Here is a 26338-nt window from a genome sequence, read left to right on the forward strand (position 1 = left end):
GTACATGATTAACAGAAGTATATGATTGTAGGTACTTTTTTTTTACTTGGCATAGGCATTAGAAAATTTTGAAATTGTTACGTATAAATTATTAATTTTTATACTTAAAAAAAAAAAAAAAAAAAAAAAAAAAAAAGCTATCTTTTTCAATCCGAACTTTCCGCGTTTCATTTTTTTTTCTTTTTTTTTTTTGCCCCCAAATTATCAATATTCTACTATATAAAAATTTTTAATTAAAAATCAAAATAAACGAATCGAAAATTGTCTGTTATTTCATTTGATAATTTCGCAAGCGTTGCACATATGAAGTGTTGTCTTGGATGAAAATAATTAACATGATTTGTATGAACATTCTTGCCGTACTGAATGTGAAACAAATAAGTAGATGACTCATAAATTTGTAATCTTTTTTAATAATTAGTGTGTACCTTGAGCTTATGTTGGCAGATTCAAACATACAGCGACCCCCATGCTTTATGGGATAGATTCCTACAGAATCTTTAAGTAGAAGATATTCATATTTAAAAATATTCTTTTTTTAAATATGTTAATAATAAATGAAGCTCAAAATAAATGAACCGTTTCCATTGATTTAGTCTCATAATTTTGCTATGCTTACAAATACAAACGGTTTATAAAAAAAAATAATTCCCATGTTTTGCATTAAAATTTCTGCACACTGAATGTGAAGAAAATCGGTAGATAGTCCTCACATTTTCAATCTTTTCTTATTTCGGTATACACATTTGAAGCTTCCCTGAAAGGTCGCTATGCGCAACCCAGTTTATCACGAGCCTCCTTGGATCGAAGTGCTAATTACTGCTGAAGACTTTTTTAATTCATTAACACAAAACTCGTTTAATCACAGACGTCAGTGATGGGATAGGGCAGATGTTTTTCATGCATCCCATAGAAATGATAATTAAAAAAAAGAAAAGAAAAAGATTACGTTTTCCCTCGTTTTATGTGAACTGTGTTATTACTTAGAGAAACGAGTCTTTCACAGGGGAGAAGGGGAATATTATTAAGGGAAGGGATGCTTGTTTTCTAGAAAGGACTGGAATAAAGTGTGTTCACCCCTTTTTAATGAAAAATGCGCGTGCAGTAAGTATGGAGTCCCCTCCTATCTTAGCAAAAAGTTAAGATCTACATTATTACGTTCCACGCTTATTATTTATAATAAAAGGTTAACGCAATCATCGTGTTTTATTAAAATGCTAATAAATAAAATTTCATAAATTGATTAAAAAATTATTTCTTATTTATTTAATCCATTTTGAGTCGAAAGAAAGAAAACCATTTAAACCCGGAACCAAAAACAAAAGCGAAATCAAACCTATATTGTGTAAAATGAAATGCCACTTTTCTGCAGATGATTAAAATTTGCGAAAAGAATAAGTACCAGATTTTAAGGGAAGGAAAATAGAAAAAAAAAAAGATAAATTCTGCTTATACACGCATTCATACCAATATACTTCCATTTAAAAATATTTCCAACATCATTTATCATAGAAATGATTTAATAACGAAATTACAGATTCTCTAAAAAGCAATAAACTTTGTTACATGCCACAAGATTCTGCTTTTTGATGCATTTTTTTCACTGCTTAACATTTTCAGATTCTAGCCTTTGGCAAATCTAATGCACCGCGCAAATCATGTTGATAACAATATAATAATTTATCAATAAAATAGAGTAACAGTTTCCAGTATTGACTTGCAACTAAGTCAACATTGGCAATTAAATGGGATAGTAAATTATCTACTGTAAATCATTCAAATTAGTGTACCACTTCTACCAAAAACAATTTTCATTTAAAATGAGCTTTCCGTTTGAAAACTTTAAAGTTAAAAATGTCTTCTCTGGAATCGTAACGAGACGGTAAAAATATCACAGCCTCTCTCTAATTAATGACGGGAAACCAAACAGACAAGAGACATTTCAAGGAAGCAATTGGCAACAGCTCTCCACTAGGAAAAACTACTTTGGAAAATGCCAGAACACTGACCAATACAAGAAGTATGGTACTTATTCGAGATCCTAACTGTGATAAATAACATAGCCTTGAGACAGAAACCACCAGTACCGGATATTTATAAGAGCGTCAAACTTTTCTCTTGGGTCAGGTCTGTTTGTCAGAAGTTGAAGACTCCATTGAAAAATATGCTCTCCCCGGAACTAAGGCTTATCGGCAGTGCGTTTTCTATTGATTTAAAAGCCAGCAACGAGCCCTCTTCCACATTCGCTAATGGGCAATTCTCACAAACAGATGTCCCTGACTTGATTCTAACGATCACTGGCTACAAAGTCAGCATCTTTCCCGGAGGTTTTTACACAGAAAAAGCGACGATATGGGGGTAAATAATTAAGATAGAGAAGGGGGCGAAATGAGAAGAGAGGATAAAGACAAATGAAAACCCGGTTTTAATGCATACAGATGTCTTAGTGAAGCCCCTTCGATTGCGGCCCTAATGAGAAATAAGAACTATCTTAACGGGAGGAAGCCATTTCCTTCTTGTTGCTTATCTCTTTTGAATGCTATCAAAATGATAAAGAGAACAGAAGATAAACTCCACTTGGGTCGGAGGAATTTAAGAAGAAATTGCAGGCTACAAAGATATCAATCGCGATAGAAAAGACAAGAGGAAAAAAGTATTGATTGGGTAATTATGGACGGGCTCCATCGAGGAGATAGTCGAAGCATATAGACAGGTGGAGTTTCTTTAGTTTGGGAGGATTAAAGATTTACTTACACTTAAGATGCGCCGTAGAAAGTTCTTTATGGTGGTAATAAATACATACCATTAACGACTCGGAAGTTCGTCAACAATCAATCCAAGAAAATGATCAGATCGTCCATGTGTTTAGGGGTAATTATAATTATAATAATAAAAAGATATCAACATGGAATAAAAAAGTGGACGCGGGTAAAATCCTAAGTTATTTATTTATTTTTTTGGTTCTCTCGCTCTAGATTGCTTTTAAAGTTTTTTTTTTTTTAAACTGAAAAAAAAATTTCCCAAATAAAGTAACAGAAACTTAACAGATAAAATGATACAATAAAAAAGTAATAACAAAAAAAAAGGATGTTAGAAATTTAAATATATATATATTTATATAGTAAAACACCCTCAACACCGAATCTTAACAATGAAGAACAAATATGTCCCTAAGTTTAGCAATAACATTACAGACTATTAATAATATCAGTAAAGAAGATTAAATGAAATTGATGAAATATGCATCGATATTTTTTTATGGATTGTTGCAATTCATACAATTTTCTTTTGAAAATAGAAAAACGTGTTTATAAAAAATTACTAACAATTACAATTAGTTTCATAAGAAATAACATTATTTTAAAATTTCACATTTCACTAGTTTACTCTATTTTACATTTGAAATAGAGAAAGGTACGGATAATCGCACTTCATTGCTCATTTTTTTTTTTTTTTTTTTTTTTTTTACAAGTAACGTTTGTCCTTTTATACTAAGCGTTTCAGTGCATTTTTTTCCTTACTTGTTTAATATACCAAGTCACTTGATAGACGGAAAAAAAAGTTTTATCAGAAATCTTAGCTGTCATCCACTGCATAATTTAAGATTTTTCTTTCTTTCCATTTTGTATTTTAAGTCATTGTACTTTTTTTTTATTTCGTTTGATAATGAACGAAGAAAATCAAAACGCATAATTTAAAGATAATTTGAAACTCAAGCAAGTGAAATTAAACTTACATAATCCTTACTGCAGAATGCGCGATAGATCTGGATCTTAATTGCTTGCGAATGATCTCTCAGACATAATTTCAGTCTGAGCAACCAAGAATTGGCTCCTAATCCTATCTAGCCACCATTCAAGCCTATTAAGCCATATAAACAGAAATAAAGATGTAAAAATGGAGGAGGGGAGGGGGAATCTTCTGAAATGCAGACGCCGCTAACAAAACTTAAAACGCATTCACTTGATTTTAAGCTGCGAAAACTATTTCGCATTTTTCCTTTTATACTGGTCCAACAGGAAGTCATTATCGCAGCCTTTCTTGGCCTGATACACATGGGCCATTAAAATCAGTCGAGTTGGAATTTAATCCATCGGTCGGCTTTGCATGTTTTAAAGTTGGGCAATATGTAGGGGGTTAGGTGTGGAGGGCTGGGAGGAGGAAAAGACAGAAAACCAGTGAGCCCGACCGCAATTAGTAAATCTACACCTTGTCAGATGAAAGTTGATACGATCTTTGAGGTCATTAAAACCATCCCCGAACAGAATTTAAGGTTACTGAGCGTAGCATTTTCCACGGTGTCGAGATGCTATCTTAGCTGCTAAGATAACACTACACAATTTTTTAGTGCCCGCCTAATTAATAAAAATTGTTTTCTTTGCGCTTTGGTTTTATCTCCCTTGATTATCAATTTTTTTTTACTCCAGCTCTTAAAAAATCTAAGATCTCTCTTCTCGTCTGTATCTATAATTTTGGGAAGAATGCGGGAAGAAAAATTAGGGTTCCAATTAAAAAAAAAAATTCTTACACTTTTGCGCGGTATGTTTCAGATTGTATGAGAGGAAATTCATCAGAAATTTAGATAAATATTAACATATTAAGAGAAGGTGCAGTTGTGAGAAATATAACATCCGGTGAATATAATAATAATTATAATAAAAATATATGAAAAGTTCGTTTATACAATTTGTTTTTATAATAAGTAATATGGTGGGATAGAAATTTAGGAGGCTTTTATGTTTAATATTTAAAAAAAAAATATTAAATTAGATAATTTCCACAGATATCGTCTTAGATAATCCCTTTAATAAACATTGACGAAATTTAAATTTAACCTTAATAACCACAGACTGGAGGAAATGTAATTTCACTATACCGGCTAAATAACGCCTCCTCGTCTGATTCTTATTACAGTTGTTTTAATAAAGGATACTTAATTCTAACTTACTTATTATTAATAGTAATGGATATTTAATAGTCTCTCTTTAATGAAAGGTAATATCTACTAAATAGGAAAGGGTAATATAACTATGGTAATCATTCCATTTCTGAGCCGTAAGTGTAGTGAAGAGTTTAAGAGAACATATATTTGGGGGGAATTATTATGCAGATCGATAAAGAAAAGATTGCAAAAACGGCAGTGAAAGCCCCTTGTATATCGGGAACAATCAGATTGAAATTCAGCAGTTCTTTGGATTCAACGTCTGCGAATCCTAACAACTGCAGCTGATAAAGAAGTGTCTATCCGCCGATTATGCGATTATTATCAGAAACTCTATGACTTTTGAGTAACACATTCATGCTTTTAAATCCGAGATTGTCTGTTCTAAGTCATCCTGAATTCAGGATGGAAATCCAGTTCAAGGTCTTGGAGACAAAACGAAAAGATTAATAAGCGGAAAAGAGACGCATAGATAAAACGCATGGCAAGAAAGATCTACACACAGACTAAGAGAACGACACATCCTTTTTTTTTTCGGGCGTAGGAGGCGTAGGAGTATTTGGGCTTGAATTTTTACTGGTAAGTTGGTCGCAGCAAGTGTCAGCAGGCGCATTTGATCCCCTTTGGGGGGAAGGGAGAAGATAGGTCAGGATTTATTGCCTCGACAGCCGTCTCGCTCATGCAGCTGGGCTTACATATATATTTATATCGTGCCCTTTCGCACCCATTTCTGAAGACTCGTTAAAACAGTTGGTCAGAGGCAGTGCCATAATATTAAACACGTGTGTGTGGCTTTTCATCGGCCAGGCTCCGAGTGACTAAGTTTCGCATGCTGTTTGACAAGCCGCCTGCTTGAGTTTGAAAGACAACGTTCACAAGAAACAAGGATAGAATTAGAAGAAAGCTGCACATGACCAACATCATGAAATGTTTGCAAACATTTTGGTTTGAACTGAGTATTATGTGTGTGCACTGAACAGGAGTTAAGTTCTTAATAGGGTCAAAAGCTTTCAGTTGATATAGAAAAAGAATTAGTTGATCATACTCAGTGAGAAAAAAGTATTACATGAGAAAATTTTGTATGAACTTGGAAGTTAAAATAGCTGAAAACATTTCAAAAATAGATATATAAATAGAGAATTGACATTTAAGTCTTTTTTAATTTTTTTCTTTTAAATTATAAAAAAAAATTATAAAGGAGTGCTAAATACTTATTATTTAATAAGTCAATGCACCCGGCGTTGCTCAGGATTAAAATCATTTTGTGTGTAATATTTTCAAAGTAAAATCAAATTTTCTATAAAATATTATAACATAAAAATTTTTTAACTGTTTTTAATAAAAATCAGAACATCAATCAAACCAGAAATTCTCAAAACCAAATGATTGCTAATTTTCTCCATATGTCATTGGCATTTTTATATTAATACTGCAAAATTTGCTCACAATTGCTGAAGTATAAAAAAAGTTATTTTCGTTTAAGCGATAGCATTAAGCTTAAAATTAAAGCATGGTTAAATCACTAGAAACAATAAAAGTACTGTCAAAAAAACGAATTAAAATAAAAGTGAATTAAAAAAAACTGGTAGAGTAGCTCAAAGTGTAAAAAATAAAATTTCAAACTAATTGATAATTTAATCAATTTTTTAGGCCATTTTTTGTGAAAGTTTTATATTATTATTTCTCGTGTTTCATATAAGAAATCTGAAAAATTTGGTTTTATTCGGTCCAGTTGTTAAAAAGGTAATGTGGAACATATATACATACATAGCCGCAGTTTTATTTATGTCACAACACAGTAAATAAAAGAAATAGTTAATATTTCTGTATCATGAAACATAGTTTTATATACGTGTCCGCCGCATGTAAAATTGCATGTTGTTTTAAAGAGAAATAATTATAAGGCTTCTACCAACATTATATATGTACTTAAGTAGGTCATTGAATTTGATGATTAAAACGAAAAATAGATGCTTAATAATTTTTATATTTTCTCAATATAAGCAGAAACTACAATAGAATCGAAAGAAAATTGTGTATTTAACAAGAACAAAAGAAAAGATAGTTCGTCTTATACTATAATTATTTAAAGAATTAATGGAATATGTATAGCTTAATAAAAAACATGCTAAAAAGATTTACAGAAACAAAGAATTAAATTGCCAAATGATTTTAAATGGAAGCTCGGAAAATGCTTTAAAAGTGATTTAACTTATGAGAACATGCGAATATACAATAACTTGCAAAGCAGCTTTAATATTACACTCAGAAGTAGTCATCCAATCACAAAATTTCAGTAAAACATTTATGTCTTTTTTATTTTTTTGCGCATCTTTTTGCATTTTATTTCCTTTAGTGAAGAACAGAATGATCCGAGACGCTTTTCCAAACGTGTTGAGTCGGTTTAAGTACGAAAGTGAAAAAAAAAAAAAAAAAGAAAAAAAATCATAATTAACAGAAAAATAAAAATATCACTCTATCATAATTAATAATTGGTAAAGCCCATCGTATAAAAACAAATCAAAATAAAGTTCACATTAGAAAATAGAAGCGATTCTTGTGACAAAAAAAAGTTTAGAAGACAGGGAATGGTGGGAGGGGGTAGTTAACGATGTAAAAGCCCAAAGCCCAGTTTACACCTAAAGTTTGGAGCGAAACCTTCAGGCGCAAGAAGTGATGAGAAAGAAAAAACCTAACTGTTTTCACCCTTACGGGTTTCGATTAATTAAGCTAATAGACGACTTTTCATATTTTTTCTCTTAATAAATGGATCGCATATTTTCCGGAAAACCTTCTCAAATGAGGCACAAACAATCTTCATTTGAATATCGACGATACTTTGAGGGGGAGGGAGAGGAGAAAAAACAAAAAGAATAAAGATAGGAAGAGGAAGAAAACGTCAAGCCGCAGTCCTTTTCTTCTTAGGGGGGATGAAGGGGCATAAAAAACCCCATAAAAGATATGTGCAGGAAACCGAGAAATATTTTCCAATAATTTATAAGTGATGCATTAGCCGCTAAGGTACATTTTCTCATTTTCCAGTAAAGCTTGATGAAAAGAAAGAAAGCTTCATGATGAAAACGTCTCCGCACACTTTCCTTCTTCCAGTTCTTTCATCATTTCATCTTCATTTTATTCAATTCCCCTCCCCCTCCCCCCAATTCCCCATCATAGTTTTTTTTTCTTTATTTCCACTTCAATCTTTTCATGGGTTTGAAAATCTCAGCTCAAAATGTTTTTACTTGCAAGTGACTAAAAATGACACCAAGTAAGAAATATTAGCCGGTGACCCCAAAACAAATTGAAATCTCTTTTTTATATTTTCCCTTCTCTCCCCCTTCCCCTTTAACTGAGATAGAAAAACTAGGGAGGGAGAGAGATCGTTCGAAAGGGATGAATTCGAACAGAGATGAAGGGAAGTTGTGGTGGGGACAGATAGGGGATTGCCAATGCCTATTTGCGTTCGAATCACGCCTGAGTACGAGTCAATACACCCCTTGAATAGTTGTACCTGTCTGATTCAATTTAAACGCTTTAACCTGCTGGTTCTTGTCTAATGGATTGGGAACAGAAGTGCAGGCATTTTATGGGCAGTACATTTAAAAGTCGGTGGGATTTTTTTTTTTTTTTTTCCAAAATGTGGAAATCTAAGATCTTTAATAAGCAGCAGAAAGATAATGACGCCACTTATTATATTATTCGGTTTTCAAAATTTAACGTACGTATCCCGTATACTTAAAAAAAAATGCTTTTCTTGTAGGTTTCCATTTTGAAACTCAATTTTTTATTATATTGCAGCAAAATCACCGATATTATATTACACACACACACATATTTATATATTTATATATATATATATATATATATATATATATATATATATATATCGGTATCCCTCTCTATATATAGTGCTAAAAATCCCTAATGGAGTATAGTTGTCGTTACAAAGGAATTTCAGCATTGCTGTAAATAAATTCACATAGTTGATAAAAAAAACACAACGAATTAAGTAAGAATATACACAACTACCTAGTGTCAAAATGAATTAGATCGAATATGAACGCGTATCAAATTTACTTAAGTAATAAGAAGTTCAACATTTTACAATAGAAGTACAGTACATTATGTGTGATACCAACTGACTAATTAAAATAAGTTTGAAAGTTAGCATACGATACAAATGGCTTGTTATTATTCAAAATCATATTGTTTTCTGACGTACAACATTTAGAAACTATAAGCCACATAAAGCATGGATTACAACAAGACCACAATAAAATTATTTATCGCTTATAATAATCCTCACAATTAACTAGATTACAGTAAGGCATCTCCAACTGACGGCTAACCTAGGATGTTTTGGTTGTTCCAGCTTTTACATAGCTCTTTCATTATGTAATGCGACCTGTGAGAACAAAAGTCCTTGTCTATACTTCAGAGACATTACAGTTGATTTGAAACAGACAGCTAACACCTATAAGTTAATTTCGAATGAAAAAAAAATATGCATAGGGGGAGAGGCGAGACTACTTCTATGATTGGCATCAAGTCGCACATAAAAAAGTAGGGGGGGGGAGTATTTTTTTTTTCTTTTACTTTCTAATACTGAGATGTGGGAGGGTGGAACGTCTATTGTTGATCCCCGCTTCGAATTATCTGTAAAACAAAGAGACCCTCTGATTAACCGATGGTACTTAATTTTTATTAAAACGCTGATAAAGAAAGAATGCTTTCGGAATAAATTGTTGCCGTTTCATCTGTCTCGAAATTAATTAGTAAAGAGCTAAGAGCGGCGAGCTTCCCCATTTTTTTTAGGATGAAGATTTTAAGATGATTGAGACGGGAAAACTGAAGCTCCTCTCCACGAGACAATGCTTCCTTTACGGTCATTATAAAATTGTCTTTAAAGATTGTTTCAGTGACTTTGGACAAGAAACGAGACAGATGAGTGGCAATAATGCTTCAAGAATAATACAAACGAAAGGATAAATCGACAGATTTGTAATCGATAGATTTAAAGAAAAATAGGGTGATTTTTCGTATCCCACAAATTACTACATTACATTACATACATTAAGTAAAAAGTTTCTAGCTACCCCCCCCCCTCCCCAGAGCATTCACTCATTTTGAATGTCATATTGGTGGATTTAGTGCTTAGAACTTTTACTTCTTTCATATGCAAAACACAAACGGAAATATAAGTATTTATCTCGCTATTTTGATGCATCTTCAAAATCTCGAGATTAATACTTAACTTCCTAAATCGGTAAATATCATTTTTCAAACTATGCCTAGCTGTCTATCTATGAGCACTAAAGCTCAAATGCGCAAAAAGTTAGATATATGAAATTTGATAACAGTTTTTTTTTAATACCTAAATTCTAAATAAATCCCTAAATTACAATTCTATAAATCTAATCCTCCGTGTAGATGCTAATATCATAACCTAATGACTCAACTCAAAACATAACAAGCAAAAGAAACAAAATTTGGCATAGAGTTTTATTACTAGAATTGAGTATATCTATCCAACTGCTGAACAAATCTGACAATGGGTTGACTGTTTGTCAATCTGTCAATTCCTGCATTTGTTATTTAAAAATGCACCAAACTAGATAAATTATATTTTGAGCGGTCTTGTCACCATAACTGTATATTTGTATCAAAATTTCAACTCAAAGGCTGAAGGGAAGAGGTCATACTCACTTTTCTTCAGTGAAGTCTTTATTAAGAATAACAAATTATATCGTGTAAGTATAATAAAGAGAGAAAAAGTTAAGAACAACAAAATGCTGCTTATTTTCACTAGTTTTTTTTTTTTTTTTACCATATGTGACCACCCTCCTCCACTTACATACATTGTTACATACACTATTTACAGATACGATTAAAAAAAGGAAAATGAGAAAGTTATTATTGATTATCAATTGAAAATAATAAGAAATTTAAATACAATTAATAAATAAGTTGTTATGAATTAAATAATATCAGGAGTGATTCTTTTTCTCTCAACCAAATTTTTTTTAAAAAATATTAATAATCTCATAAAACACGTGCGTTTAAAAAATTTTCTTCCTCTCTCAAATTAAGAAGCTTTCCCATAAATATTTAATAACTGCAAAGAAGAGTGATAACAGACATTTCAAAGTTTTACTGTTATTTCAGTGTGATTTAAAACATATCCTTTGAACATAAATAAAACAGATGTCGATGAAAACTTTTAAATAAAAATTAAAGTAGTTAACATATATACCTACTGTAAAAAATAACTGTAATGAAAGAACAATGCAAATAAAGTAAATTTTTAGAAAGAACTCTATTAGCTGAAAGGCGTCCCCGGGTCTTTTCAAATTTTATTGAAATATAAGGTTTAGAAATGCAGAGCATTATTGCATCCAATTTTTAACGAAAATTTAGAGTACTTTTAAAATTCGCCACTTTTTTTTTAATTTAATGTAAGGAAGTAATTAAAAAAAATGTTGAATCTTTAGAAATCTACTAGGACATCAATGACAGGAAACACGATAATTTTAATGCATCGATTAATACCAAAAACCATGCGATGAAATGGTTAAATTTAGGACCAACCAAGAAATTACATTCTATTTTACCCCACAGAGAAAGAGAAGTGTCTGTTCCTTCCTTCAAAAACATGAAAAAACTTTTCATGTGTGTTAAAAAAAGAGCTCCTAATACATTTCCTTTAAGCAGTCGACTTATTTGATTTTAATTACATCGATTAAATTAGAAATTTCAATTTTTATTCGAAAATTCATTTAATCTATGGCATTTGCATCAAAATATATTAGGAAAAAAATATATTGTTAATAGTATTTTTCGCTTTACTTTTGAGCAAACCTCTCAAAACAATTGTTTCTTGAAAACACCACATAACGATATTTTACGATTTCCAAACCTTTCTTTCATTTTTGTGAATCAAAAAATATATATACTTGGAATATATTAGAAACAGCAGAATACTATAAATAATATTATCTTAATAAGTTCAAATTTAACATAATTTTGATAAAGAATCTTTATAAATCCAAATTTCTAAAGCCTCTATGCATTTATTCGGCCATAAAAATATTTCACTCCATTTGACATAAAATGTCCAAATAAATAAAATCCATAAACATTTTAAAACAAAAAAGCACTGTACGTTAGTTTTAAAATATGAAACAAGATTAATAAAAAAATCCATAAATATAACACGAAAAAATTTATAAAAAAACATTTCTTCAAAAACATCATTTTAGAGAAAATATTTTCAATCTACTTATTTTAAAACAAAGAAAAAGCGATACTCATTACGAAAAAGAAAATAAGGCTAATGCCAGATACAATAAATTATTGCAAGTCAACGTATACAATGCTGCAGATAAGCTTCTGACACAATCACAAAATGGCAAGCTTAAATCCTTAAAGTAGACAAGTTATTAACAAAAACTCAAAACACGCTACCCAAAGTTAGTTCCATTCGAGAAGATTTCCGCCATTTTCTTGCCAGTTAAAGCTTTCGGGTTATTATTTAGGAAAATATATTCATAGAAAGCATCACATTTTTTTATCATTATAATCATTACCGCTCTCTTAAATTTTATTTCATTTTTTTTTCTTTCTTCGCAGGTCGTCGTAATTATTTTCCACGCAGCTTAACGGGAAAACAATATCAGTTATCCTTAATAACAATAATAATGAGCGATGAAAAGTGTGCGACGAATAAAATTGGCAAATTCGTTACGCGTCTTATTTAATAAACTTGCTCCGCTGGTTTCTGTAGCGAAAAGAGGGAAGGAGAGTTTACAATTTAAATAAAGGCGCTAATATTATTCAAGGGGAATACATTTTTATAATATTAATTTAATAAGCTTGGTTGATCGAAAACAGCGGAAGAACAAAACTGCACATGCGACTAAGAATTAAAAAAATAAATAAATAAATAAAGACGTAGAGAAATTTCAAAGGCAGTTTGTTATGCATAAAGCATATATTAAGTCAAGTAACATGGCATTTGTTTTCTTTTCGTTTATTTTCGAAAACATTTCAGCGGAAGGATTCAAAAAATGTCTAAAAACTCTAATCTCGACTCTAATATTTGTGCCTTAAGAGTAGAGGATTTTTTTTCTAAATAATAAATTATGCAAATAGAAAGGTCAATAACAAGAAAAAGGCAGAAGAAATAAAAGAAAAAGGACGAAAATATTACTGATGTTAAAAAAAAAAAAAAAAAAAAATCTTACGATTGCTTAAATAAAATATTTTAGAATTTTCCTTTCTTTTGAGACTTATAAAACAAAAATTTGAGTATAACATCTTGTAGTAATCCGTGGACACATTTGAGTGCTAACATTTAACGATATAAAAGCTTGTATTCTCCTAAAAGAAGCGATTAAAAACTATTGCAAAAAGAGATTCGGTAATGAAAGACGCCTTTTCAAAATATATCTATTCAGCCGTCTCTTGATACAATACCATTTTTTATTTGATAGCTATTCTCTTGAAACCGCTTGTTTGCCAAGACATTTCAAACAACGACGGAATCCTTTGAGAGCATTACTTTAATCAGGGAAATGCACGATCTTCCTAAATGGATCATAATACACTCAGGTACGCTGGAGGATTTTTAACACCCCCAAAGCACATCGGGAATGCTATCAAACGATTCGATCTCACTTGGCTAATGGATAGACATGCAACCAGTCATTTAAGAAACGAAGAATCTGCTTCGAGACACTCTTTTAAAAGAGATCAAAGGCACAAGCAATTAATATTTTAAATCTTAGACAATGAAAGACAACAGGACACAAGCTTCGTCGACTTGTGTTTTTTCGGCAACGAAATTTGTTTGTTCGAGGATTGGAGATAGAGGAGGAGGCATTGGAGATCTTAATGCAGAAGTCATCATTCTTTATTGCATTTCAACCTTTCAAACGCAATTTAGGTTTTTTTGTTTCCCCCTTCCCCATGAGAACTCTACTTTATGGTGGACACAGTAGCACTGTTGTGTGCGCCACTTAGAGATGTAGTAATATAGCGAGATGAAACTTTAAAGAGGAAGAAAGGATAAACGGGGAAAAAAAGAGGGCTAGGAACAAGAAAAAGAATGAAATAAACAGGGGTACAAGAGGGGAAAAAATAAAGGAACCAAGATAAAAGACCGAAAGAAATGAAGCAGTTGCGAAAAGTGAAGATTATTTAAACATGCTGAAGAAGTGAGTCGAGTGGCGACATCAGGGGGTGGGAGGCAGACCCCTAGAGCCACGAGGGGTGTAGTTTAAGGTAAGTGATTGAAATGGTATTAAGAGGGAGGGGGCCAAACCTTTTCCTGAAGTCGTGGGCGAAAATAAAATTTTGTCCCCCGTTTCTCCGCCATAAAGGCTTAGAATAAATTGGCACAGCTGTAAACAGTGCCCGTCTTAAAACAAATCTTGAAGTAATTACTAGATCCCGATCGAGTCGGCCTGGCACGACGCTTCCACTTAATTTCGTACTTATGCGACCTGAAAGGCTCATCCCCGCTAGCAAATAAGGCTCAGGCTGCGAGGGATGAGGGGGGTCACCCAAAGTGAGGGAGGCAGGCCTGACTGTGGAAACTTGAGATACAAAATTACTTACACAGCCCCTTGCATAATTAACATAGGCAGGATTGAAGGATCCTAGAGGAGGGGGAAGGGAGTCTCCCCTGCTTACTTTCTTCTTCTTGTTCTTGTAGCATTCTCATCCCCCTCCGCAAAGAATACCCCCGACTCTCTGGAGCACCCGGGGTCAATTGGAAACATCTCTTCTTAAGCAGATGGACGCTTGGAATTAAAATTCCGTCATCGCTTTTAATGCAGCTCTAATTAAACAACAGCTTCATTCTTTTCTGCAAAAGTTGAAGGTTTTTATTCTTTTCCGGGCCAAGCATGTTTTAATAATTACATTAACGGCGCCGCCTTCCTTGCTGCACACTACTTACTCGACTATAGCATGAAACGCAACTTTTTACAGTTGGAAATTTTCTAATTTTCCGAGATGCTGGCTGTTTTTATTGTTATTTTTTTTTTTCTTCCCATTCTTCTTCCTCTTCACTACTCGGTGGTTACAGAATTAGAGATCTCACTTCGTTTCTCCCTAAGAACGTTCGAATAATAATTTCCCTTTTTTTTAACATCATAAGCGGGAATAATTTACTGAAGAGAGTATATTACGAAAAAATATAGAGATAACCACAAGCGGTTGTGGAATGCTCGAAATTTCGAGATGAAACCTTAAAAAAATATTTCAGCATGTTTTTTGTTTCAGCTGCATAGCATAGGCTTTCACGCATATATCGTATAATGAAAATTACGTTTATGTAGGGTTATTTCATCAAGTAGGATCAACAGTGAAATCCATAACATGAAGCACAAACCATGTAGTTAAAAAAAAAAAAAAAAAGAAAAAGAACGCTAAATTCTTTCCCTCTCTTTATTATTTTTTCTCCAAATGAAAACGCAACTAACTAACAAACTCGCATTTTTATAAATTTCGTAAGTTTATAAATGAGCTTAAAGAGACTCCAAGTATAATTATGACACTAGGGATAGTACTTAAAATATAGAGGCGAATTCTGAAACTATTAAAAGAGCATTCACGGCAAGACGTCCAGATTAAAAACACCGAAATATTCGTAGAAAGAAAAACTCTTAAAACGGTAACTTCAAAATGAGAATTATGTTTCAGCATTTAAAAGGTTGAGTCAATGCAAGGGTAACAATTCTTAATTTTCCAAAGCGTATTTTCTGCTGCTTGATGCATATTAATAGTTGTTTTAAGTTGTTGCTTCTTTCAGATGCTTAGTCTTCGGATGGAATATTTATTATAAATAAAATGGAATTTTAAAATAAATTCATATTTCTGAACAGCAACAATGAAAAAAATATTAAAAAAATAGACTACAATTAAAAGGAAAGTAAGAAAGAGGGGTAACAATGAAACGTTGTATTTGAAATATTAAAAAACTGTGACTTGCATGAGTATATCAATGCTACAACCACTTTCAAACATAAAAACAAACATCTTAATTCGTTTCATATTAGGTCAGTTTAAATATTGAGTTGAATGCCAAATTATTTCATCGAAAAGATAATTTTGAAACCAATGGGGGAAAAAAAGACATACTAGAAATTAAGTTTGAACTGGGAAAAACATCTGGAGAAGTTGAAATTTTCTGCCAATTTCTGGAACTTGGAATGTCCATGATTATTTTAGGATATTCGCCGTGATCAATTCAATCAAAATACTAAAAAAAAAACATGAAAATTATCGAAAATCTTTCAAAGCGGAATATCAATAGCCTTTGCATTGTAAGAGACTAAGAAAATGCACTTTAATACATTGATAAAACTCATACAATTAACTAACTATGTACATTACCAAAATCCTTTAATATATTCCCAAGTCAAAGAAAGAAATGCAAACAAATTCTAGAAATTTAGTGAGAAATGCCAATTTTTCTAAAATGGTAGCTGTAATTCTCTACAAATAATTACTCATTTCTTTCTGGTGAACACCATTTTATTTTCGGACACATTTTTTGTGCCACTTCATGTAGACTATTACAGATTAGGACACCTCTCACAATCGGGTGCCACGTCTAGGTACTAGCATCGTTCTTACACACTCTACGTTCTGATACACAAAAGAATTAACAGAACTTTGTACTCGACAGATACGCCATCTATCGGCGTGAAGCTGTAACAGTAGCTTATTAATACCTTAAAAATACTGAAAAATCTGCCAAAGTGAATATTAAAAGCCTTCTATTAAGCAAAGAAATCCATCACGCTACACATACGTAATATATGTCACTTAATTGAACTTGAAGAATTGCAGACAATTTTCGCAGGAAACAAACACCTCAAATTATTATCAAATGTCAATAATTCTGGATCCCCCCCCCAAAAAAAAAAGAACTGCGAAGACGAGGTAAACGCGTGAGAAAGGACTACAGGCAGCCAAAGTGGCAGGGTTGCAATCAGCTGAGCATGTTCAATGTGTCCAAGCTTCCAGTATTGCTGATTATCTGATTGAGAGTTGCGATTAATCCGTGAGTAAGCGGCTGTTTCGGAGCCCGAGGTGATGCGCGGGCGTGAGAAAGTGGAGGAGGGAGCCGTAAATCTCGAGGTGAGGGAATGTTTATGGAAGATTCTCGGCTGATGAAGAGGGAGAAAAAAGGGCCTGCTTCTTAACGCCAAGTGTCAGGAAAGCATAAAATGTCTCTCACAAGTAGTCATTTTGATCACACTTAGTGCAAAAAAACTTGTTAAAAAGCCTTGTTTAAGAGGAGGATTTTTTAAAAAAATGGTTTTTGGTTCATAAGTGAAACATTAAAGATGCTCGAATCAGTATGTCATGAAAATTAGAGCCGAAAAAAAGACGATTTAAATAAAAATTGATATAAATATAATAGTGCAATAGAAATTTGTTTCAGCCATTGATGATTTTTTTTATAAGTGTAATTTTTGAAAAGTAAGAGGAAAAAATGAAATTATTGAAAATTAATAATTGCATGAATAATACAATATTTCCATTGCTTGATACATTTCCGCAATAGTATGTTTTTTTTCTTGTAAGGAAAAAAAAACTTATTGAATCCAGAAAAAAATATAATGAAACTTAATTTTAAATAAAATTAAATCTGGTTAGGAAGCCTGCTTATTAAAAAATATTACGCCGATGTTTCTTCCGTAGCACATTAATTAATATTCATTAACCTCACAAGTTTTTCTAAAAAATTATGTTTTTATTAAATTATTACTCATCTCTGTATACACTTCTATAATTGAATATTATACGATAAATTTTATACTTCGAAATAATAAAATGGTTACATCACCGAAATATTACATATATAAATATCTTTATGTTCTTTCGTTAATGCTTTGATAAGAAAATTGCTATTTTAATCGGAGATTATGCAAATAGATCTTAATTAAAATATTTTATAATGAATGGTTTATGTAATAAAAGAAAATATTTTTTAAATGAACATATTAGTATTAATATGAAAAAAAAAAAAAAATCTTTTAACATATTTTCGACCTATTTCGAATATTAACTGAATACCCAACTATGATGAAAGGAATAAAATTAAAAACATTTTCATGGGAAAAGATAATCTTTCATTTTTTCCCTCGAAAAATAATAAGGTGGTTTTATTCCTTTTTGCAAATATTATGATTGCGTCTTTTATGAGTATATATTACATTAAGTCAATCAAATTCAGTCATATATTCTAACAAATTTAATCAAAATGATTTAAACAATTACCCGAAAGAAATTTATAAAATTACTACAAAGAATATAATCACAAGTACAAGCAGGAAGTTCTGTTATTCATTTTAGTCCCCAAATACTTCAAAGCACTTTTAAACGAAATAGCTGAAAAGATCAGAAAAAAAAAAAGAAAGAAAGAAAATTCAGTAACCAAAGGATTGCTTTACAATCTTGAGGTCTCTCGAACTGGGTAAAACATAAAATGGGGAAAGCAACTGCCTTCTCAAGGCCGTAGGTTCTGAACAGCCTTCGCAGCTGCATGAGTAGTAAGTTGACATTTCCTTATAGGCATATTTTCATTCTGGTGAGTGGGCACACAGAAACAAGCAACAGTAAACATGCTTCAAAAAATAAAACAGAATCCAATTCAGTAGAACGGCGATAAAAACCATTTCTCGCATATCAGGGACGAATCATGATTAGAATGGTTTATCAGTTTAAGTTTCCTGAATTTCTCCCCTAAGCGTGAGTTAATATCAGCAGAGGTGAGGATATCTTTCGCTCAAAAAAACATCAGGTGCTCAGTAAAACTGAGGCGTATGGCGGTGACTTTCTTCGAATGTTTGGAGAAATAAATTATTTATTTGTATTATATCAACATAATTTTAGGAGCTCATAAAGATGAGCCAAAAGGAATATAAAAATGAAATTCTCAATCAGGAAGTACTTTTAATGAACTTTTATTATATTTTAAACTATTTCCCATTCAGTTATTTATAATGCAATGGATATATAATAGACTTTTTTTTTTTTTAAAAAAAAGGCCAAAATACTGTTCTTACATACTTGATTCTGCTATTATGGACCACAAATGAGGAACAAATCTTGCTTGTTTCAGCATTTCGAAAAAAAATTGCCCCCTTGTACAACGTTTTACAGAAATATTTAGTAAAGACAGGTGGCCTGTAATAAATGCATTTCTTATCAGAAGCCTAATAAGACCCAAATATAATTTGGTCTTTAGTACCTCTTTATGTCAGGGAAAATATGCTTCGCTAATCAATAAGTCGGTACTCAAACAAATTATATCATCTAAGCTTTTTAGAAAATTGTTCCTATTAGTGGATGAAGTGATTAGTGCTAAAAAGTAGTCACTCTCGAACTTGCTTCACCTCCATTTACCTATTTCTGAACTGATAGTAAGAAACAGCTGATGCCTGTAAGCCAAACACAAAAGACTGTTTTCTTCCCCTTGTCAAGCTTAGAACGAACGAAAATCAAATATTTGTACTAGCCTGGATTGGAGCTCAGCAGTCTTCCAGTTCAAACCCAAGAGACGTTGGGAGTTTCAGGTCTTGAGCAAGAATGTTGATTGGATAGATAAAAAAGGAAAATTCACTTTTAAAATGTAATTCCAAGCAATCTCTTTATGAGCCTTTTTATGTTTTTACAGTTATAAGGGTAACTTTCCGATTAATTTTACCAAAAGGAATATTACATAATACTTATTATTCATTTCAGATTCAAATCGCTTCTGATTTCATTTTGGAAAAATTGTAGGGATTAGAGAATCACCAGATTCGATTGGTTTCTATCAGAATAATATTTCTTTAAATGGGAGACAGATTAATAATATCATTACAGTTTTAAAATAATAAGACATAATAGTTTTAATAAGCTTAAAATTTCAATTGTCGACTAAATCCAAATGTAACTTTTCTTCAGAATGCTATCATAACATACATTCTTTGTTATATTTTCAAAGTTGAGATTATTTTAAAAAGAATGTAAAATAATTTTAGAACATTAGAAAAGGTGATTAAAAATTTTTGAGGATAATATTTCAGCAGTTAAACTTATTATAATATATATGGATAATTTATTATAATATATAAATGGATATATTATTATTACTTTTATATACATAATATAGATTATAATTAGTTATAATCAAAATTAGACTGCATAATAAAATTTTAAAGTGGCAAAAGATATCGGTCTGATAGAGCGATACAGGTGAAATAAGCAAGTTTTATTGTAGAATTCTAATGCTGTGTATTTAATCCCTACATACATTAAATTATTTCTTTCTGAATTAGTAGCTATTTAGAAATGTGATGAGGCGAAAACCCTGAAGACCCATAAATGCCCTCAATGTCAAATGCCAACAGGGCGATTATGGTATCACTCCAATGTTTATTTAAAAGTGAAATAGAAACGAAAAAAATTGATCTTGTATCCGGAGGCAGTGAGAAGGAGCTGATAACCCATTCTGTAAATGATTCATTCAATTACAGGCAAAATGGGAAAAGATGAACAAAAAAAGAAGCAGATCACCTCCGGATTTGAGTAAAACAATTTAGCCGAAGTTCAGAGAGTTAAAAAGGGACGCAGAAGAAAAGGCTTATGTTCTTTTTCGAACACTCTTTGCTTTCCCATTATAATTACAGTTGTTATGGTACTTTTATCGCTTTGTTCTACAGGAAAATATTTCCGCCCGAGGCTTTTCGAGGCCGCAGTGGGCAATGGCCGAATTTTCCCCACGCCCTGGCGCCGAAGCTCTTATTGTTCGAGAACTGGAGGATGGATAGGTAAAAAAATAAATAAAATAAAAAAAAAATTCTGAACTTCAGCGACACGCAACAAACTGCTGCAGCTGGAAGCCATTTGGAAAGGTTCTCAGGTGTCGTGTACCTGATAATCACACAGGTTACGGATTACGATTCATTTAGGGATCCAGCTCGATTTTACGGTTCGAAAATCATTCTATCTCTCCTCAAAAAGCCCCTATTGTTCAACCCGGTGGGATAATTTAAGGCGATACTCCATCAAAGCGGTGCGATACATCGTCAAAGAATAAATTCAGTTCTTCTTCTACAAGAATGCATCCTTTAAGGCTCCTCGATTCGGTTTTTAATTAATTAAGATGGAGAAGAAGAATGAGAAAAAAAAATTATCATTCTTTCACAGCCTCGGGGGATGCCCGAGATATTTAGAATGGAACTAAAAACGTTCATAAAATACTAATCTACTTTAGAACAGACTGATTACGAAATTAGTATTTACCAGATCTGACATATTTAAGATACTAAACAAAGCTGCTTAAACTGACTAGACAGCCAGGGGGTCTACTGAGGTTATTTATTTTCCCAACGAACGATACAATGAATTGCTTTTAAAATTTCTTTCTTTGGCTCAGATTGAGCTTTCATCTTTAAATAGAGATAAACAATTAAATTAACGCATTAAGAACGTTTCACGCTCAGATTTCGATGATTTTTTAAAAGGAGAATCAAATTCATCGAGAAAATCCGGAATTGAAACAATTCATCATTAGTGAATGAATATCTTATGTGCTCCTAATTTAGAATAAGCGCTGAAAATCAGTTGGATATTTCGCTAGCACTTAGGTACTTTTTTTTTGCACTAATTTTTTTTTAATATTAATTAGTTTGCTCTGTTAGTAAATAATAATGTGAAATGAAAATAAAAAGAATCGGTCAAACTAGAAGAAAAAGATAATTGATTCGGTGAATTTAATTAAACTAATTTTAATATTGTTACACTAGAAATGTTGTTTGTGAATAATAATGAATGAAATGATGATATACATACTTGCTTGACAAGGGCGAAATGTATTGAGAATTTTTTAAATTTTTATTAGAATATTGAAAACAAAATCATCAATATTCAATAAAAAAAAATATTTAAAACTAAATTTCTGTGTCCAGGATTAATTTAATGTGAGCTTTTTGAATTCAAAATCAGAGTTATTTAGTTTTTTTTTAAAAAGCCTGATTGTGAAGCAAGCTCTTGAGAGGCCAAATGAAGTAAGTTTAAATATTTTTGATAAGGATTTATATGATAAAAAAATAGAAATTTTTATGTAATTTATTCGTATACAACTGTAAATTTTAAAAAGTAATCGGCTTAGTTTCGACACCCAATTTCACATTTTTTTTTATTTGAAAATGAGACTTTTTTTAGGATTAAATTCAACGGAGTATATTTAAGCTGAACTAAATTACACAGGCGGGAAACCACCTTTGAAAATCTGTTTTCGATAGATCATATTAAAACGTACCACTATACTGAAACAACATTTTTGCCAAGGCAAATTCTGCTACTCTTACATTTTACTAAAATGCGGTCGATGACCAAAATTATACTTTTTTTTTCTCATTATTTGAGCATTTTACACTTTATTTTTTTCCAACCTTCGATTTTTTTAAACCTGGTTTTGTTTTGTTAACCGAACTTCAGTTTTGATACAAGCTCAATCGTAAGAAATGATACTTTTACTAAATTCACAACCATTCATTAGCTTGAACACTCCTAGCACTCTTTAAGAGGAGTAAGCCACACAATTTCATTTTTCTTAAAAGTAACAAATGCCGATCACATCCTATAGATATCTTTAGTGTGCAGTATAACTCATGCGACATGAGTGGTGACTATTCTTGAAGTCACTGGAATCCACAACTCTCGGTAGAGGATAGAACCCGCGAATTTAAGCGGGTTCTATCCTCTACCGAGATTTACAAATCTGAAGATGAAAACTGACACCAAAAAGGATGAAACGATTTATCGGCATAATTTTCAGTTGGTAGGAGGAAATTATAATCACAAACAGTTAAAATTCTTTTTCATGGCAAATTCAAAAGCGGATAAAGTGCTTTCAGTAAACTGAGATGTCACAATTTTTGAAGTAATACACAATACGCCGTTTCTTAGTTATTTATTTCTCTGACGGATTCGCAGGCAATGATTTTAATTGAATAAAAACAGCGACATGAACTCACCAACTCTCCGTTCCAGTGATAATGGACATCCTGTGGTTCGGATATCATGGACATCCAATAGAGACCTGACGTGGTGGGTGATAGGGAACCGCTGTTGCCCGGTCCTTTACCGTGAGTATCCTGGACCGTCGACCACACCTTCTGCAAAAAAATGCAAATAAAAGTGAATAATTTATCGAATAATAAAATATATAAATGAATAAATAATATAAAAAAACCTAATGAATATAACCCACTATAATCGTATGTATTTTAATTCGATGCCATTTCATTTTTTTTCCGCAATCAAAATATTAGAAAGAAGAAAAAAAAAAAACTGTATATTACTAAGATATTTAAAAGGTGAAATTTTGGCAAATAATAAGAATCCTTTTGTGAGTACATACTTAAGGAATTGAGGAAATTTTTCAGTATCTAACGTTGAGAATAAATAAAATTTTTTCAACTAATTATTTACTTACTTTAAGGAGACAATTAGATGTTAAACTATTTTAATTACGTTAATAAATATTTCCGAAAATGGAAATTCGGTTCTTCACATTTAAAATAAAGTCTGATTACAAGTAATACCCAAGGAGTTTAATGTTTCTGTTTTGTAATGTATTATGATTTTAATTGCAAGAAGACACATTTGGAGAATAATTATTTTTTAAACTGTTTAAGCATTAATTTATAAACAAACAACGAAATACACGATTTCAAATTAGTACTCAATAAATTGATAAAAAAAATATGAGCATAAAAACTATTACAGTGATATTTTAGGCGATCAAACACGAAACATAACAAAGGCATTTTACGTTGCGTCGAAGTCACACGACAAACATAATTGCGCATGTCATCCAACACCTCACTATATCTCATCTTATTGTGTTCTGCATATCAAACCATTATTTAGTTTGTAATATGCAAGTTCGATTTCAAAATTAAATTGGCGCAGTGCACTAGACCTGAGCTATCAGAAAATGGATTCTAGAGTACCATTGAAAGAACGTTTCTGAATACTACAGAGTGGATAAACGGCACTTGGAATACAGAAATTAGTTTTCCTCCTCCCTTGTCTCCTTTGTCAACACTTGGCTTCGAAGAGATAAGGTATTTTATATATCTATACAAAATATGCGGCCTATATTTTACATTTATACAAAATATACTGCCCATATTTTACATTTATACAAAATATGCTGCCTTTATGTATACAGTGAATATATGTATATATATTATATATAGCATTATCGGTTGGGGTATTTATAACCATTTGGAGCTTCATTTGCGTTGCTAAAGGAACGTTATTTTAACAAATCAAATGCATTTTAGATGGATTAATTTAAACGCTAAATTCAATATATTAAGGAATCACTTCAAATCTAAATAATTTATAAAAGCCACTTAGAAGTTGCCTAAACATCCACCAAGAAAAGCAGACGAATTAAAAATAATAAGTCAACAGCAAAAGCCGAAAACCGCAACCTATTTCATTCTTCTTCGAACGATTACGACCTAATGATTAAAAAAAAAATGTTAATAAATCAATGGAGGCAATTTTAAAACAGCAGTCCTTTTCTTTTAGAAAAGAAGAAAAAGAATGACCAGTTTTCAGAAAAATAATATTAAAAAAAAAGGAGGAAACCTGTAGTAAATAAACAGACAAAACGTTAGTTTATGATTTCAACAGTCACGTATGAAATCAGGAAACCATGCTATTTGATGGTGACCCGAAAGTTGTTTGAACAAGCGCATAAATGTAGATTCACACTCGTCCTCTATTATCTACACTTAAACGATTAAATGGCTATTGTACGTTCCATTCAGCGCCTTTTATTCTGTAGATTGTTTCATTTTTTTCATCTTTCTTTTTCCGTCGACTAGATAAGGGAGAAAGGGGAAAAAAAAGCTAACTAGCGTAGTTGACATTACAGCTGACAGTTCTTTCCCTCCCTCAATTCAGACCTCCCTTCACCCCCTTCTTCATCGTAACCAATTAAGACTGTCATATAACAATCAACGTTCAAGAAAAAGCGCACATGAAAAAAAAAAATTACTGATTTAAAGTATGTTTTAATTTCTTTCGTTTTAAAACTGAAACCGTCGTTTTTCTTCGTTTTCCCCACTCTCTTTAACATCTCGATAGCAAGGATAAGGAATTGAGGGGGGGGGGTGTGGAAAAAATATATTAGTCTTCACATCATCAGGACTATTTTGCGGATTTTTTCAATGTTTTTTTTCCCTCAATTCCTTTTTTTTTTTTTTTTAAGAACACTAAATGATCTCTGGCGACTATATTTTTTCAGTGATTATTGTAAAATACGTGAAAAAAAATGCAAGCATTCAAAATAATAATTATTATACGAATTTAAAAAACAAAAATTATTAAATCTTTTTTTTTTTATTTTTCATAAGTATAAGCGACTCTTCGAATATTGTACGGACTATATTTTTAAAGCATGGTTTGAAAATTCGTCCTTTGTTCAGATGGTCATTTTAATGACTGTGATAAAAATATGTAAATTCAAACAATAATTATTGATATACAAGTTGAAAAAGTGATTTTTTTTAGGTTATCACTTTTTTTTACAATATAATGAGTGGCTATTAGAGCCTTTTAAGCGCCAGTTTTTTTAAATTCATTGCTTGAAAATTAATCTCTTCTGAAGCATCAAGGTATCGACCTTAACCCGACACGTTTTATTATTTTATAGTAATTCTTTTTTATAAAAAAAAATAAAATGATAATGATAAAAATATAAAAATAATGTAATTTACGATTTCGTCACGAAAACTAATAAAAAAAGCTATTATTTGATTCTGTAAGCCATTTTGTACAATTCCATTTAAATAAAACCATTTAACTTTAATTTCCAGGTAGATTTGTATGAGGCCAACTTACTTAGATCTGTAGTCAATGTTTCTCTAATGTTTTAGGAATCATTTAATGTTGTATGGAATATATATTACACTAATAAATGTGACAATAGGCATTGATTTAATTATTTTTTGCAGCATTTATCATACGTATGATATACTTTTCTTAGAATTCGCACTACTGTCTTCAAATAATTGTTATAAAAACAAAATACTTTTCAACATATTAACAATACTTCGTCAATTATTCACTTATATTATCTTAAATGCTAGCAATGTCGGAGTAACTCATTAGTTAATATATGGTTAAAATAGTTTGGTATTATAGACTCTCTCAAAACAGGATTCAGACGAATAAAGGTTTCTGCAGTTTTCATTCGACAGCATATTTGTTTTCATTATTGTTCTCAAACTTAAATGCATTCAATTTAGCAGAGTTAATTAACAATGTAAGTAGACGGCAAACGCAATTAATAATGCAACTTTTTAT

The 26338-nt window shown here is 31.5% G+C and overlaps 1 protein-coding gene across 5 annotated transcripts in view; it reads right to left on the reverse strand.

Moving 5' to 3' along the window:
* LOC129960044 (zinc finger protein rotund-like) overlaps positions 1 to 26338 on the reverse strand; it is a 590565-nt gene that overhangs the window by 257929 nt on the left and 306298 nt on the right. For all 5 annotated transcript variants that reach the window (XM_056073066.1, XM_056073063.1, XM_056073062.1 and 2 more), the window contains one exon: positions 22987 to 23127. In XM_056073066.1, the coding sequence (XP_055929041.1) occupies positions 22987 to 23127 (141 nt within the window). The remainder of the gene's footprint in view (positions 1 to 22986; positions 23128 to 26338) is intronic.

Source organism: Argiope bruennichi, chromosome X2 (genome assembly GCF_947563725.1).
Source record: "Argiope bruennichi chromosome X2, qqArgBrue1.1, whole genome shotgun sequence".
Classification (NCBI taxonomy): Eukaryota; Metazoa; Arthropoda; class Arachnida; order Araneae; family Araneidae; genus Argiope; species Argiope bruennichi.